The sequence below is a fragment of the Heterocephalus glaber genome, unplaced genomic scaffold (assembly GCF_053883595.1).
Source record: "Heterocephalus glaber isolate CG9 unplaced genomic scaffold, H.glaber_assembly_v1.0 deba00001449, whole genome shotgun sequence".
NCBI lineage: Eukaryota > Metazoa > Chordata > Mammalia > Rodentia > Bathyergidae > Heterocephalus > Heterocephalus glaber.
In genome coordinates, this window is record NW_028258300.1 from 652,596 (window position 1) to 670,350 (window position 17,755).

The 17,755-nt window shown below is 44.0% G+C and overlaps 1 protein-coding gene across 5 annotated transcripts in view; it reads right to left on the reverse strand.

The window, feature by feature from the left end:
• Positions 1–11,012: 11,012 nt before the first annotated feature.
• Yipf1 (Yip1 domain family member 1) overlaps positions 11,013–17,755 on the reverse strand; it is a 51,930-nt gene continuing 45,187 nt past the window's right edge. For 2 of the 5 annotated variants that reach the window (XM_087214705.1, XM_004874659.3), the window contains one exon: positions 11,013–11,273. In XM_087214705.1, the coding sequence (XP_087070831.1) occupies positions 11,256–11,273 (18 nt within the window). In that variant the 3' untranslated portion in view covers positions 11,013–11,255. Of the gene's footprint in view, positions 11,274–15,864; positions 17,751–17,755 lie in introns of those variants that run through there. The other 3 variants (XM_021252082.2, XM_021252081.2, XM_021252080.2) reach the window with 3 other exon arrangements.

A 17,755-nucleotide genomic window follows, 5' to 3' on the forward strand; every position in this document is an offset into this window, starting at 1 on the left:
CTCAGCCGGCCCCCAGGACCGTGGAAAAGCGTTGCATTCTGGGACTCGGAGTTCCAAAGCAGGGCATGCTGGGAGTCAAAGTCATTTCCCCCCCCCGCCCCCGCCCCCCCCCCCCCCCCCCGCGGTGCCTCGAGACTTGCTAGGAATCGTAGTCTTTTTTTTTTTTTTTTTTTGGTACCGGGGATCGAACTCGGGACTTCCCGCTTGCAAGGCAGGCGGTGGAACCACTGAGCTAAATCCCCTGGCTCGTAGTCTTTTATAAAGCCGTTAAAGGAACAGAATTGATTGATTGGAATTATGAAGTTTAAAAAAAAAATCTGAATGGGGAAAAAATAAGAACTAAGATGCATCGTGTAAAGGTACAATTCCCAATGAGAAATGTAATTGTGTTGTATATCTACAATGTACCAATAAAAGAATTTAACAACAACAAAAATTCAAAATCTGGCGTCTGGTTGAGTGGTGCACCCCTGTAGTCTCAGTACTCAGGAGGCTGAGGCAGGAGGATTGCAGCGAGTTTGAGCCCAGCCTGGGCTACACAGTGAGACCTTGACCCCCCCCAAAAAAAGCCCGAGTTTCTCCCAATAACTTTATCAAATGCCTAAAAGAAATGTCAAAGATATTGTGGCCCTCTCTACAAATACTCTGTAATTTTGTGAAATCTTTAAAAATATTAGGGGTTCTATTAAGAAGGGTGCATTTGGTTTCGTAAAATCTGGTTTCTAGTTCCAGTTCAACCACTTGCTAAGTTTGACCTTCTCTGAGCCTCATTTCTTCATCTGTAAAATGAGGATTAAAATAGCAATGCAGCGGCACTTGACTGTTTTCCAGTTCTCAGGAGGCTGAGGCAGGAGGACTGCAAATTCCATGCTAGACCCTCTCTCAAAATAAAAATGTTTAAAAATAGGCTGAGATGTAGCTAAGTGGTAGAGTGCCCCAAGGTTTGATCCCCAGTGGGGTGAGGGTAGGAGGATAAGATAAAGAGAACAGCTGTTGATGTTGTGAGGATGTAAATAATATGCTGCTTTAAATATTGTCATTGATTCTCAGCCAAAAAGTGAGAAAGCTTTTTAGCCTACTCAAGTCTCCTTAATGAAGTCTGCTCTGATTATTTTCAGACTCAGTGAGAACCCAGGATGAGTCCTTCTAACACCTTTGTATTCTCAATTACATGTCACAGTCAACATTGAATACTGCAAGTTGGAAAAACAGGGAGAACCTGCTGGAGAAAGACTCAGTCCTCCTGCAAGTTTGACAAATGGGCCAGAAAATGGGCCAAAACCCAGAAACCTTAAGAGAAAGTAAATATTATTAACACACCTAGCATAGGATATGTTATAAATGCAGAAATGTCAATTTTATGTTTCTCTGTAACTGTGATCACTTTTGAGACTATTTTAATTTTGACAGATTATTTTTTGATGAAAGTGAATCATAATTCAATAAATTGGTAGCAATCCCTCTCTGAAAAAAACATGCCATACTGCAAAAGACAGAGGGATAGACTCCATGATTAACTGACTCCAAAGAAACTCAAAGGCTAGGAGAGAATTTGGGATCACATACAGAGCTCTGTAATGTTTGATAAAGTGACTTTTTTTTTGAGTACCGGGGATCAAACTCGGGTCCTTGTGCTTGCGCAGCAGGTGATGAAACCACTGAGCTAAATCCCCGGGCCTGAAAAAGTGACTTCATTCTTTCCTCCATGCAGCTCCCTGGATGTGTTGGTTGGAGCGCTAGCACCACGCTGGATCACAGGAAGAAGAAAGTCACACTGTTGTCAGGTAGCTCCTTTAGAAATGGCTTGCCAGGGGTCGGGGATTTAGTCAGTGGTTCCACTGCCTGCCCCCCCTGGCACAAGCGCAAGGATGCGAGTTCGATCCCCGGTACCAAAAAAAAGAAATGACTTGCCAAATAAAAGTATTCCAGGTCCTTGCTTCCAACAAAGAATTGGATAAGGCAAGCTAAAAATAGTGCCAAAAGTTTATTTGAAATGTGAGGGCTAAAGGGGTAAGGGGAAAACTGGCTTTGCAGAGGACACTTGGGCTGAATGAGGAAAGGAAAGAAGCAAAAATAAAAGTGCACACTGTCTCTACACCCAGAGTGGGCAACTGCCAGGAGTAGTAGTCACAATAGTGGGTTTCTTGTGGCATCTGTGTCTTTTGCGGGAGGGGGCATCTGTGTCCTTACATGTTGTCTACATTTCATGGGAGCCCTTGAGAAGTTCTAAGTACTGGTCCTGGGAATTCTTTGGCACTGACCTAGGATCTTGCAGTTGACAGGCCCCACTTATTCCCCCAGCCAGCTTTGCCACACCCTATCTCCTATATTAACACTACAGAAAAATGAAGCACTGAGCTTCAAGGAGACTTGACTATTTTGAGCAACCATACCAGTCCTAGGCTACCTGTCTTTACCTCCTGACTTAATTTACACAAAAGAACAATTTAAGACATCTTTATCTTTATAGCACTTAATCGTATTCTTAAATCATGTTTCTAATTGTTGACTTCCTTTTATTTATTTTTTTTTTTCCTGTACTGGGGATTACACCCAGAGCCTTTGCATTAAGCTACATCACCAGCTTTTTTTTCTTTTTCTTTCTTTCTTTTTTTTTTTTTTTTTTTTGTTTTTTTGGGGGTTTTTTTGAGAAAAGGTCTAGCTATGCTGCTAAATAGCCCGGGCTAGGCTTGAACTTGCTCCTCTTCCCTCAGCCTCCCAGAATACTGGGATTTCAAGAATGTACTAGCAGGGCTGGGGATTTAGCTCAGTGGTTCCAGCGCCTGCCCTGCAAGTGTAAGGTCCTGAGTTCAGTCCCCAGTACCAAAAAAAAGAGAATGTACTAGCATACCTGAGTTTGTTCACTACTACCAGCAATCTTCCTTCTCCTCTTCCCCTTCTCCCTCCCCCTCTTCTTTCTCCTCCTTTCTTTCTTCACTTCCTAATATCAGACTTCCCACCAGTACATAAACTTTGCAAGGGCAGGAATTTTGTCTGTCTTGTTTATTATTTTTTCGAAGTGTTACAGTTGAATGGGCCAATACTTGTCCAGGTACTTCTGTACAACAAGGAAAGAATTGGCAAGTGTACATACAGTAATAAGTACTAAGTAGCTACATTTTTTGCAGATCATGGGAAATTATTCTCAGGGCCAGTCCATCTCAACACAAGTATAAACACAGACCAAGAAAAGTGCTGGTGCAACAGAAAAGCACTGCACATAGGCCAAAGATAGCAGCAAGCAGCAACAGGAAAAAAAGAGGCCCATAACTCAGGCTTTGAGAATTTAAGGCCAGACTCCTCTGCTTTAGGTGTCTCCCATTGAATCTCTGGAGGCACCAGGTTAACCCTAACCCTAAAGCACTGGCAATCTCCTAAACTTTTGTTGTTTTATTTTCTACCTCTCCCAGTACAAATGAAGCAGGATGCTGTTTTGGGTTAAATGGAGGGAAGGGAGTGACTCACTCAGCTCCTTTGTTTCTAACTGTAGTAAAAGTGCCTCTCACATGAGTGAGTAGTCCATGAATGTTTATTTAATGGACAAAATAACAAATGAATGGAAGTAATGTCATAGCAAAGGAAAGACACTGTGTAATTAAAAACAATTAAGAAACAAAAAGGATTTTTGGAAAAGTGACAGAGAAAATAAGCAAAGAAAATCTAACCTATGAAAAAATCTGGACCCTCATCTTAAACCACCACTCTCTTGCCCATGTAGGGAGGTGGGAATTATTTTGTGTTTTCTTTTTTTGGTATAGATTTTAAATTACAAGCTTGATTTGATAACCTCAAATACAGTTCTTAAGGAAGAATAGTTACAAATAGTTGTCAGTACCTTCAAGTGAGAAGCAATCACATTTTGGTAAAACGATGAATATTTTTATGTGTGAGATAACAATCCTTTCATCACCAGGTGGAATTACTGCAGTTCATGCAATAAATGACTATTACTTTTTTTTTTGTACTGGGGAATCAAACTCAGGACCTTATGCTTGTGTGGCAGGCACAGGGCCACTGAGCTAAATCCCCGGCCCATGATTAGTACATTTTTAAAAGTTGCCCTGAATTTTCCTGGTGAGAGTCCATGCCTATTTTAAGCTAAGGTCTCACTGCGCCCCTGAGCTCATGTCACTGTCCCAGGGAGTGGTGTGTTCACCATGGTATCCCAGCCGGGCCCCTAATTAGAAAGGTGTTATCTCAGTGCTTTCATTCCAAGGGGAAGCTTCCCAGAAAACCTTGAGTTTCAGAAAAACTGGCTTGGTGGTATACAGGTAATCATTACTGTTGAGACTGTCTCCTCTAACACTTTAGTTTTCCCCATATACTACCATGCTGGTCAGAAGCTCAGGGCCGTCTCCATCAGGTTGATTTTCTTTTTCATCTGATGTAGAAGGCAAGTGTGTTACTCTCCTTTCTGCGCTGTCACCAGAATGACACTGGTCTTGTATTCTATCTGCAGATTATATGTAGGAGGACCGCTGTCATCCATTAACGCATGCTTTGTTGAGCCATTTAAAATTTCACTGGAGTCCTTCCATGGACTTTGTAGAAGTTTCAGTCCACAGTTGTCTGGCTCCAAGTCAGGGCCTCAGAGCAGTGCAGCAGGGCAGAGGAGAAAGAGCTCAAGGCACCTACTTTTGTGTTTTCTAATTCCCTGATTTTTTTCCCCCAGTACCAGGGATTGAACTCAGGACTTTGCACTTGCCAGGCAGGCACAGCACCACTGAGCCACATCCCCGGCCCTAATTCCCTGATTTTTTTAATGAGCCATCCTTTTCCTGAAGGGCTCATTTAAAATCCTTCACTTGCTGTATACTGTATAGTCTCTGATATTTTATAGCCTGAAAAATAAAGGGGGTGATGGTTGCAAAAAACTCTTTTTTCCCCCATCTGCTTAGTTTCAAACTCACTCCTTCCAAGAGAGAAAGCTGCTAACTCTTAATACAATGTGATTAGCCATTTGTGAAGGCAAAATAAGAGATTTATTTTGAAAGGCAGCTCCTTGGATATTCAGTGTGTCCTGTGCAACAATATTTGGTTGTAGAGAACAGGGAAATGGGAAGTTACTAGAACCCCTGCAGCAACTCCTAGTATCACAGCAAGAATGAAAGCCCCTAGCTTGCCACACCTTTGTTCAGTATATAGGAAGAAACAAATCTAACAGATGACTCAGGACAGAGAGTTCAGTGCATCAGGAGGAACAAATACAACATTTAGCTCAGAGGGCAGCATCTGGGAAAATCCTAGAACAATGAGGAACTATGCAGATGAAGATTTTGTTCCTCCCAGGATTTTTTCAGCTGGTGTAATCTTGTCCTGAAGCATCACAGCATCACTGGACCACTGGAGTTATGTCTGGACATCCCATAGCTGGCCTATAGGCAGGAAAACTAGTCCTAATCATAATTTTAATTGTGAAATGATTCCCCCCCCAAAATTATGTAGAATTGCTCCTGACATTTGGTGAAGCAACCAAGAAAATAAACCCATGCATGGAGGATGTTTTCCTGCGGGCTTGGGGAACCCACGTCCCAGAAAAAATCTGGGCCTTTTCTAAAACCAAGCTCCAGGCCTTAGGGAAGACCTAGAAAGGCTCCGTAGATGATAGAAAATCTCTTTCCACTAAGGTCACCTCTTTGGAACCGCGATGTCCTCCATGTTGGCTGTTTGGGAGTCTGCAGTATGATTCTTGGGGTCAGACCTCAGAGGAAGACTAATGGAGAGAAGAGGAGACCCATACGGGGTTACCCACATGGCACAGGGTACAATCATGGCTCCAAAGAGTTTTCTTCCCTTTCCAGCACAGCCTATGTTGTTTACAAAGACAGATGTAGCCCTCTGCCTACGATGCAGAGACAAGAGAATGAAATCTGTGGGTGAAGGTGAGGCTCTATAGGGGTCTCACCTCCAAGTATGTGTGGAAGCAGCAGCAAAATTGAACGCTTTTATGTGACTACTTCAGTCCCCGCAAGGCAACAGGGAAAGGCTTTGGAGTCAGATGAACGCAGATAGAATCCAGGCTCCTGCCTGACATCGAGTTAGCCTGAGAGAGTAACACAGCCACTTAGTGCATCGGTTTGGTAAAACGGAGGATCACACTGTGTACTTATTCATCCACCCTGTCTAAATTAAGCCTCACTACCTACCTTTCAAATAGTGAACAGGTTAATACAGCTACCTGAAGAACACATGAAAAGTCCTTGAAATACTGTTTTATGCATCAACTCATTCATTCCCCCAGTCTGCATGTCCTATGCAATGAGTGCCGGCCAGGCACTGGGCATCACTGGGGCACAGACCCACTGCCAGGCCCTTCCTGCCTAGGATACAAGGCCCCATCTTTAAACACCCACTCTCTCACCTGCACTCTCAGCTAGCCACCTAGCAGAACTGATCATCTGTTTTCGATTTACATGTTGTTCTTGGAAAATGGATGAAGGCAGGAAATACAAGTCTAAGAAATCAAAACTGATTTTATATGCCCTGCTCCCTTTTGTCTAACATTTTTTTGTGCCCTTACATGTTTGCTTCAGGTTGATTCTGCATCTTCAAATTCCACGTCTTCTTTGAAGCTTTTCCTGTGGAAGCCCTCCTTCTTCTAAAAATCCTATCATGTACACTCGTTGGATACATTTTGCCTTCGGTAGCATGGGAGAGAAAGAGCAAACCATGAGGGCCGGGGATTTGGCTCAGTGGTTTCATCACCCGCTGCGCAAGCGCAAGGACCCGAGTTTGATCCCCAGTACAAAAAAAAAACAAAAAGAGCAAACCATGAGCCAGACAGTCTTGGCTTCAAGTCCTAGCTTTGCCCCCTCCTAGCTAAGAAGAGACCCTGCTGTGGTCAAACATATACTACATATTATAAGTTATAACATTTTTTTTTTTAGACAGGATCTCCCTATGTAGTTCAGGTAGCCTTGAACCCAATTATGTAGCCAAATCTGGCCTTGAACTCAGGGCAGTCCCCCTGCCTCAGGCTCCCGAGTGCTGGGATTATAGGTATGTACCACAGTGCCCAGCAAGCCCCAAGCTTACTCTCCTTTAAAAATGTTTGCCCTATTATCTTTCTATTTTCTTTTAGTTATACAGTATATTTCGGGGTGCATAAGAACAAAAACTATATTCTTTCCATTATATTTCTTTCAGCACCATTTGTTCTGAGCTGCACAAGTAAGCATGTATTAAGTGCTCACCACCTGTTACGGCAATGTCCTGCTAAGGCTGTTCTGAAGCCTGTGCCCTGGAAGTCACCTCAGAAAGGGCACATGGGAATATTCCCTGCTCTCTGCTACGTTGAGAACACGCTTGGCCTTTCACTGGGAAGTCACTTAGGCTGGCAGATATGTTACTGTAGTCTTCTGACATAAAGCACTTTGGTCAAAAAGTCTGATGACAACCCGGTTTTCCTTTCCTTAAAAGTGAATTTGCCTTTTAACTTGGATGCCCCGTGTATTTTTTTCTTTTTACTAAAATATGTCTCAGTATTGATCTTCTATGTTGATTTCCCAGGTATAGGATGTGGCCTTTCTATACAAAGTCTTAGATCTTTTAAATTGTTTTTCAGGAAAATTTCAGAAATTAACAGTTTTTTGTATTTATTCTCTTTTATTGTTGCCTCTCGTTCGGTGACAGGTTTCGATCTTCTTCACCTGTCTTCTACATTTGTCACTTTCTCTTGCATGCTTCAGTTTGTAGTTATTATCCTGGGAGAGAAACGATTTCACTCTTTCTTTTTATTCCCTTAAGACATTATTGGTTATGCACAATCACTGGCATTCCTATTAGTTCAGTCTTCATTTGTAAAAAGAGTTTCCCTTTTCTTTCCAGTTCTTTCCCGAGATCTAATTTCTGCTTTGCAATTCTGCTTAGTGCTTCCTTTCCATAACTTGAACCACTTTCTAATTTCTTTTAGCTCACTGAGAAACACCACCAAGTTAGAGCTCTTACTTGGTTTTATGAGTGTGCCCATCTGGGAGGCTTCTGTCACCTTCGGGGAGGTTATTCTGCTCCTTGTTCTCATTTTTTTGTTAAAAAACCCCTTCATTATGAAATTGGATTGGGATCCTCTCTGTTGCTCTTTCACATGAAATTATTTTCCTTCACATTTAGGAGAGGGGAGTCAGGGTCAGTTTTCTAAATTCCAGACTCTACAGCTTTCTTTTCTGACCTCATGAAGTGCTCAAAAATATGGCTTCAGCCGGGGATTTAGCTCAGTGGTTCCGGTGCCTGCCTCGCAAGCACAAGGTCCCAAGTTCGATCCCCGGTACCAAAAACACCCCCCAAAAAACAAAAAACAAAACAAAAAAATATGGGCCTGGGATTTAGCTCAGTGGTTTCACCACCTGCTGCGCAAGCGCAAGGGCCCGAGTTCGATCCCTGGTACCCCCCCCCAAAAAAATATGGCTTCATACTTTCTACGTGTAAGAGCTGGGCTTGTCCCCACCATCCACTCTTACTCAGACTTCTCTTTCCTTTGCTGCATGTATCCTGGCCTATCCCGTTTGTATTCTGCTCCTGGCAGCATCTTCTCTGGTGTCCTAGGAACCAACTTTGGCTGCTCTGGAGTCCACAGGACCTGGACTGCTCCAGCTCCTTGGATGTGACTTAGAGCCTTTGCACTCATGGGCTGCAAACTCACATAAACCCCAGCTCCTGCAGCTCCCTCCTCAGGGTATGCTGTATTTTCCAGAAAGCAACTGTTGGCTACTGTGGGGTTCTCTTATTTTCAGATACCCTGTTGCTTCCTTCTACTTCCTTCCCCAAAATGCAGACACCATGCAAGTCAGCACTGCCAATAGCTTCCTCCATTTGGATTCTGGGGTCTGTGGGAATGGCTTGTTACCAAGTTTTGCTGTAAATGTTGTCCATTGCTATCCTGGTTACTCCTGTCTTCATGAGATTAAAGGAGTTACAGAAATTATGCTGGTGCCACTGCTTTCTTCCCCAAATTAATTTCTCTTTATACTATGCCAACTGGGGAAATCAAACTGACAATGGGCAAATCACCATCCATTAATTTCCTAAAAGTATGGGATCCATGATGCATCTAAAACTCACTCTCCTTTCCTTCCCTACTAACTGTAATATGGTCCATTCAGGTAGCAATGTGCCCAGGTAAAGAGCATTTCCAGCTTCCTTTGCTGCTGGGGTAAACATGTGACACACTGCTCTCCAGTTAAGATCTGAGCAGAAGGTACTGGGAGGAACCCCATTAAAGACACATTGGAGGAAGCCCATTAAAATGCAGGCGAGGGCCGGGGATTTAGCTCAGTGGTTCCAGTGCCTGCCTTGCAAGCGCAAGGTCCCAAGTTTGATTCCCCCATACCAAAAAAAAAAAGGCAGGTGAGCCAACTGCCCGCCTGTTTTGCCCTTCCTTTTCTTGCTGCCTGTCGAGAGCTGAGATGAACTGGGGAGAGCTGCCAAGCGTTACAGTAAATGAAAATGGAACGATCAGTCAAGCTTTTAATCACTTGCTGCGATTGCACAGGCAAGACTAAAGTAGAGAAGGCATCAGCTGCCTCAGTGTTCCATTTTTCCCCATGGAACGTCAGGCAAGGGTCAAGGGGGTTAGTGTAGACAGAGGTTGTCTCACTGCAAAGGGATTCCCTAAGTAAAGGCTTTGGCCAGTTTAAAAACCCAGGGCCTACTCAGAAATAGACAGGGAAGGCCAAGAGTGAAAAAGTCCTGAATACTGAGAGTGGAGAAAAATATCTTCAAAGACCTCCTCCCTCCCACCCCCAAGAAGTTGGGTCTCTGTGGACCTGAGGGAGGCCATGGCTAGGAAAGAAGGGGCCAGGGCTAGAACCCCAGAGAAGCATGAGAGCACGGAGGTCAGAGGGCAGTGCATAGTAGGGAGCCCACTCCCTGCAGAGTCACAGTGCTCTAGCTTTACACATAGTATGAAGCAGGTGGCCTGTCAGGCAGAGTCACTATTGGGCCTGAAAGATCATACATGGGTTTGGGACCTGGGGTCGAGTTCTGAACCACCCACGCTTTGGGATCTCATGATGACAAACTCATGGTAAGGCCTGCTGAGCAGAAGAGACAGACTGGAATCACTGGACACCTGTGGCACCATGGAGCAGCCATACGAATCTCCTTCTATCTGAACCTGTTTACAAGGGGACAATAAAACTGCTAAATTGGTTAAGCCACTGGTTTCTCCCTTTAATGCTCTATCTAGACAGGAAGTTCTGAGACCTTGAAGTGTTCAGTATATCATAGAGAATTTGTGCTGGAGATTTAGCTCAGTGGTTCTGCCGCGCCGCCTGCCTTGCAAGCGTAAGGTCCTGAGTTCAATCCCCATTACCACAAAAAGAAAAAAAAAAACAATTTTCTAAAGTCTGTGTGTCAAAATGGCTTGCAATGAATATGTGCTTTACTTAAAAGACACTTATGTGCCCATTTTACCCCATGTATCTTAACAGCAAGTACATTAAATCAGATTCCTAACAGCCTGGAGCATGGTAAGGATAAAATCTCAGGGAAAAATTTCAGGTGAACCATGAAATTGCAGACACACACATTGTTCAAGTTACTTACTTTTATTTTTTTGTTTTTTTGAGACAGGGTCTTATTATGTAGTTCAGACTGGCGTGGAATTCACTATGTAGCCCAGGCTGGCCTTGAACTTGCAGCAATCCTTCTGTCTTAGCTTCTGAGTGCGTATTGAGAGGACTCATCACCACACCCAGATTGTGAGTCCTTATCTTGCAAACAAAGATGAATTTTCAAATTACCGATTAACCCCACCCAAAGATTCCTTTGTTCGACTACTTCAGGAGGGCAAGCAGTTGCAGTGAGGAGGATGCCAAGGCAGGTGATATGAACATAATTCAGAGAAGGATAGCGGAAGTTCAAGTGTTGGAAGTGGCTCCACAGTAAAGCCCAGTCATCTAACTGGGAGGTGACTGGGAGGGAATGTGCATGGTGGATCCACTCCCTCGCGTTTCACTCCCAATCAGCACTTAGGGTGGCAATCAATGGGTGGAAAAGAAGAGCAGACAGAAACGTGTGCAGAACAATATTTAATTTTTGTTTTGGTTGCTGTCATTTTGTGGCGCTGGGGAATCAAACCCAGGGCCTCAGGCATGCTAGGCAAGCGCTCTACCACTGAGCCACCCCCCCAGCCCAGCATTTAATTTGTTTATTAAATAGACAATGAGCTTCAGTGTGGAGCCATCTGTCCATTTCCTGCTGGCTTTGGCCACTCTGCTTTCCTGCAGTGGATACCAGGTCCAGAAGAACCACGCTCCTCAGTATATGAAAGAAAACTGAAAAACAAAACAGTTAACTTTCAAGTCAGAGCTTCTCCCTTAAAAAGGAGAGCTGCATTGTAGAAAAGGATGATTAATGTTTAAAGTTTAACCACTAACTCCCAAAATCTTGAGCCTTGAGCCCTAACTTCTGTGCTCAAAGTAGAAATCACTGTTGGTGGAGAGCTGACTTTTTAAAAAGTTTTCCTGTTTCCGTGGAAATCCGGGGACCTTATGCCACCCAGATCCCCCACACTAACCTTCGCCCATCTTCTCTCTCTTCTCTGGGAGCTCTGCGTTAGGCACTAGAGCAAGAGCAATAAAGTGGATGCAGAGGAACTTAAAGATCTGGGTAATGGAAATCTGTGTGTGTGTGGTGTTTGAAACCCAAGGACATGAAGCAGGACAAACTGGGCAGGGTCAGATCACTGCAATCCAGGGAGTTTGGATTTTCTTCTTTAGACAAGGGGGCCCAAAATAAAAGTTTGGTGTGTTTTTTTGACAATACTGGGGATTGAAGCCAGGGCCTTCATACTGAGCTCTATTCCAACCCTTTCTCTTTTTGAGACAGTCCTGGTAAGTTGCCCAGGTTGGGCTCCAACTGCCTCAGCCTCCCACAGTGCTAGGATTACAGGCATGCATCACCACATCCTTTTAAGTAAGGAAGTGAGCATGCCTGTAATCCCAGCACTAGGGAGGCTAAGGCAGGAAGATGAGTTTGAGGCAAGCCTCAGCGATGTAATGAGTTCAAGGAGGGCCTGGGCTACATGGCAAGATCCTGTCTCAAAATAACCCATGCCCCCAAAAGAAGGAAAGTAATACAGTCAAAGGCATGATCCAGTATATTTTCAAAAGACTCCTATGGATGAAAACAAGATACGTTAGAAGGAGGAAGAGAAAAGAGATGGTCCAACTGTGAATTCTGGGTCTGATAAACATAGGACAGGTTTGAGAAGTATTTCAAAGGTCACTCTTGCTGTCTGATAAGATGTGGAAGGTGAGAAGGAAAAATCTACATTGATGTCTGTGTTTCTGGCTTGGGTGACTGGGTAGATTTCTTAATGAATCCATCAAGTATTTATTGAAGCCTTATGTGCTAAGCACTGTCCAAGGCGCTAGGCACCAGGATGAACAATGCAGACACTGTCCCAACTCTCAAACTTATAGAGAATTCAGCAAAGAATTATAGAAGAGAATTCAACAAGGTGATCAAACACATAAAACATTGTTTAATTGTAATCGTTCATTACTGTGATAGTGCATCATGAAGACTAACCTAGGCTGAAGCCAGGGACAGTGTAGTGCATTCAGTGAGCTAGGAAAATACACGGAGTTTAGTTTGGGGTATAATGAGGTAGGGGTACCCACATGGGGATGTGCAAGAGATGGGGGCGTGGGAAGAGGGGCTCAAGACAACGTTAAATCCAGGGGAGACAGAGCAGTGTGGCCACAAAGGGCTCCTACTGCAAGACCCCCTGCCCCCACAACAATGAGCCCAGGCTTCCTGAGATGTCCCGGGACAGAGCTACACGCAGACATCTGCACGGGGCCCCACTGTGGAGGTGAAGTGGAGGCCAGGGCACCTGCCCATGGCCAGCAAAAATCTGTGGACAGTGGCTGCTGAAGGAAGGAAGCTGTAATCTGCTGGCAGGAAAGCCCTGACTGACTAGTAGCCATCAACTGGGGTTTCTGAAATGCTAAATAAAGGTCAGGTCAAAAGCAGTCCACAACGAGCACTGAGGATTTTATTTTCAAGATTTTTCTCTCATCTTTCTTCCTGTCTGCTCTATATTAATATCAAGATTACAGGGCCAGGGATTTAGCTCAGTGGTTCTGCCACCTGCCTCGAAAGTGCAAGGTCCTGAGTTTGATCTCCAGTACAAAAAAAACCAACAAAACATTACAGAAGCATTTGAAGGCAGAAAATTCCCTCCTCCTGCTATCAGCTTTTAATGGGTGGCCCGCCGGGAAGAGATCAGGAATTCCCAGCTCTTAGGACACAGGGTAGAAAAAAGATGACACTTTCCTTTGTGCCAAAATGGTCCATAATGTCACCAACAGCCAGCACTTCCTTTCCTCTCAAAGACTGCTTCTCCATCTTCTCGGCCTAAGACCCGACTCAGGCTGCCCATCCTGGGTGGCCCAGCCATGGCACAGGCGTTCCCTGCCCTTTCCCTTGTCACGGTCCCACACTTAAGCCTGGCCTGGAGAGTTCCAATAAGAAGGTCCTATGGTTACGATGCTCTATGGTGAAGGGCCTTCTAGTCTGTGTGCATGAGATATAAAACTAGGGCCAGCACTTAGGAGGCTGAGGCTGGAGGATAGCCATAAGTTCGAGACCAGCGTAGGCTACATAGTGAGTTCAAGGCCAGCCTGAAATACATAGTGAGACCCTGTCTTAAAAAAACAAAAATTAACTAAATAAAATACAATAAAATAAAAATTGGGATGCAGAATCTGGAAATGTGAGGACAATACTCCATTGTACACCCCAGGACCTAGGTATCTAGCACAGAATAGACTCTCAGTCAATGGCACCTCCCAAGAAAACATCTCCCAAGCAGCTTGGCCAGGAAAGTTCTGCGTGCCACATGATACGCACACCAGCTATTATTTGTTTAAAATCAAGTTTTCTCTGAGTGTCTGCTGGGTGCTGGGGCTGTACTGGTGAGTAAAGCCCTGCCCTGAGGAAACCGCAGTCTACGAAGTCCAGTAAATAAGCAAATTGCCAAGAACATACAAAGAGCTGTAGAATAGCAGAGAGAAGGAAGTAATATTACCTGGACAAGAAAAGCATATCTGAAGTGGGCCCAGAAGAATCACTAAGAAATTGCTGCCAGGTGTGTTGGCGCATGTGTGTAATCCCAGCACTTGGGAGGCTGAGGCAGGAGGATCACTGTGAGTTTGAGGCCAACCTGGGCTACATAGTGAGTTCAAGGTCAGCCTGAATTCTCAAAAAAAAAAAAAAAAAAAAAAAGTGCCAAGTAGACAAGGAAAGGAAGGGAATTAGGGCATTCCAGAATGTAAAGAAAAATAAAATTCTTGGGAGATTTTAAAATAATCTTTCCAGTAATTAATGGTAGTACTGATGCTGTTATGATTAGTTAGACTGTTGTGAGTATATGGGACATAAAACAAGTAAGTACTTACTGGATTCTCTAACTCTCACACTGGTGTCACTGAGACACGAGATTCTTGGTAAGGCAGAAGTAGATGCAGATATAATATAAACGCATTTAGTAAAACTCTTGTACTATTAAACAGGAACTGGAAGCATCAGTGGGAACTCACAATGTATCTTCTTTCAAAAGCAAATAAACAAGCAAACAAACATACTTCCTGGCTCTGAACACTGAACATGCCTGAAAACAAAGCCCAAGCCACTGCAGTGAGTGTCGCCGGCATCTAGCTTGTGCCTTTGAAATACCTCTTCTCCACCAAAAGGAACCAGAACACCTCAGAGAAATGGCTTGGGCTACAAGAAGAAATGTTCAAAATGAGGCTGGAACATTTTTCCATAGGAGACTGCATGTCAGCAAGACTCAGGAGCCAACCAAAGAGGCTCCCAATGGCCAAAGATGGGACAAACATCAGTAAAGGTAACACCTGCAACATACTGCAGCAGATGGAGCACTGACAAAGAGTTCTGGTGAACTAACTACTGCTCTGAAAGAAGATAAATAAAGAAGAGGAATCATCTCTCTTGTCTTTCTCATATAAATTACCAAATAGTAGATAAAGTCTGTTTTTACTAAAGTAGTATTCTAGTTAATAAATAAAAAGATGAAACTGAAATATCACCATTTTAAAAGCCCTAATGGAAACAGATTTAAGCTTTGGTTGCTATTGGTCACTAACATCAAAGAGAGATAATTAGACATACATGTAATGAGTTTGGGAGGGAAGAATCTAACGACTCACATCAAGTGGTCTTGCCAAAAAAAAAAAAAGAAACAAAGAATCTGATTGAGCTTTTAGATCCAAACAGTAATTCAGACAGCAGAGGAACATGTTACATGAATCATGCAGAGATAATCAGCAAAATCCATACAGTGAGAAACTGTAAGATAAATGATTCCTCAACAAACAAGTGACAAGGGAAAAGAGAGTCAAAGCAGGAATCTATAATTTAAGCATATCAACCACATACAATAAGTGGACCTTTTTTGGATCTGAATCAAACAAGTTGAAAAAAAGTTAAGATATTTGAAAAGTATTCTTTTTTTTTTCTTCTTCAGTTTTATGAGACGGGGTCTTGCTGTGTAGCCCAGGCTGGCCTTGAACTTGCAGTGATCCTCCTGTCTCAGCCATTCAAGTGCTGGGATTACAGGTGTGCACCACCATGCCTAGCTATGATATTTGAAAAATATTCCGAAATTCAAGCACTGCTGTATATTTGCTATTTGCTATTTTTAGATGTGATTATGGTATTATAGCTGTGTTTTAAGAATTTAAATATGTATGGATGAAATAATGGAACCTTAGATTTGCTTCAAAACAATGTGGAGGAAAGATGTGGGGAATAGATGTGTGCATGGATAAACCAATACTGCCCAGGTTGGCAACTGCTGAAACAATCAGTACAAAATAATTAGTATAAGACAAGTAGTAAGTTTGCATTTACTATTTATTCTACTTTTGTCTGTTAAAATTTTCCATTAAGTTAAAAAGAATAAAAAGTTACTGTATTAACTCATTTCCTGTCCCAGGTTCCCCCAATCTACCTTTAAGAAAAGGAACAAAGAAAACTGAGAAAGAGGGCTGGGGATTTAGCTCAGTGGCACCACGCCTGCCTTGCAAGCACAAAGTCCTGAGTTCGATCCCCAGTACTAGAGGTAAAAAAAAAACCCAGAAAGAAACATCCCAGAGGCTGAAAATGCATTCTCCGGGCAGGGGCACATCAGACCTGTGGAGAGGATGGAAAGCAGTATCAGTGATGTGTGACCGCATGCAGTCTGGATGCTGTGTTAGCGGAGATTACAGCACTGGGTTAAAGCTGATTTTAGAATTAAAGAATTGATGTGTATAAACCCAGCAAAGTGGCTTATAAAGTGAACACTCTCAACATGAGCAAGTAAAGAGATAATTACATGCAGATCCTGTATATCAAATCAGGAGGGTTTTAATTACAAAGGACTCTCCAGAAGTCCTTTGTTCATCTATTATTAACACCCTTATCACACTGCAGTACAATTATCCGCTGGAAGCCTCCAGACTGAGGCACTCGTCACCACCCACGGGAAGGCAGCCAGCTCTGGGCTTGGCCCTTCACAGGTTCCACGCTTCAAGCTAAAGCTGAGCTTCCCAGGTCCACTTTCCAGGCTGTACCAGGGTCCTGGCTCACAGAAGAAATACGCAATACCCCCAGACAGGAAGTTAGTGAAGAAGGAAGGACAGAAGCCAGACATTTTTCATGCCACGTCAGTGACTCAATGCAGGAGGAGATTCCCTACTTACAAGTAGTCAGAAGCTCCCCTGGGATTCCGAGGTTTCAGGGAGAGAAACAGTTAAAGCTCTCCCAGAAACCAGTTCCAGGCTAAGGCTGCCAATGTACAGAGATTTACATGGGGAAGATTTTCATGGAAATTAGAAGCCATTCTATTTTGGTGAGAGCTTGAGTCCAGAGATTACAGCAGAAGGCACGGCCAGCTCACAGGTCTGCAGCACCCAGGGCCTGGACAGCCTCTCTTCTTGGCAAAGCGATGGATGCTTCTGTCAGGGAGGCTGCAAAGGAGCTGTTCGTCTCTCTCATTTGAAGACATGACGCCCAGATGGAGATGCTGACACCTAAGTTTACAGATCTGAGCAAGTCTATGGAGTCAAAGATTGAGTTCAAGGACCCCAAGAGGCCGGCTCTCCTTGGACTCTGCTTGATTCCCACAGGTTACAGCAGCTGTGGTTCTTGGACTGGAGACTTTACAAGGAAAGGTAAAGAAGGAACTGCAGTCTCACTCAGCAGGACGTCAAAAGAACCCTCACAAGTTTGATGTAGGGTATCTTGGGCCAAGAAGAGGTCCAGGCAACTGTGCTCCTGGGACACACATGGTGTCACCCACCATGTTCCCTTGATCAGCCTGAAGCTGGCTATCTGTCTGCTACTCAACCTTCAGGACCTAGTTCTAGCAAGAACTCCCACTCTCAGCCCTTGCAGCCACCTGAGTCACACAGTGCTCAGTTGACAACATGCCTGAGGCACTTTTCATACCACATGGCATTATCTAGTAGGCTGTTCACCCCACCATGAGGCCAAGGCTGAATCTGATTTTCTAGGTCCCCAAGGCCTGGCCCACAGAGGCCAGAGCACTGTCAATAAAGGTGGGAATGACAAGGGTAAAGGGTGGCCCTGAGCCCATCCTCCCACTATGAAGGGGAAATGGGCTGGGCACTGCAGAGGCCAAGTCAAGTAAGACTTTGTCTCCTTCCTTTGGCCTTCAGTGCCACGAAGGGGCCCACTGTGCCCTGGGGCCTTCTTTGCCAACAATCACTGGAGTCCATCTGCA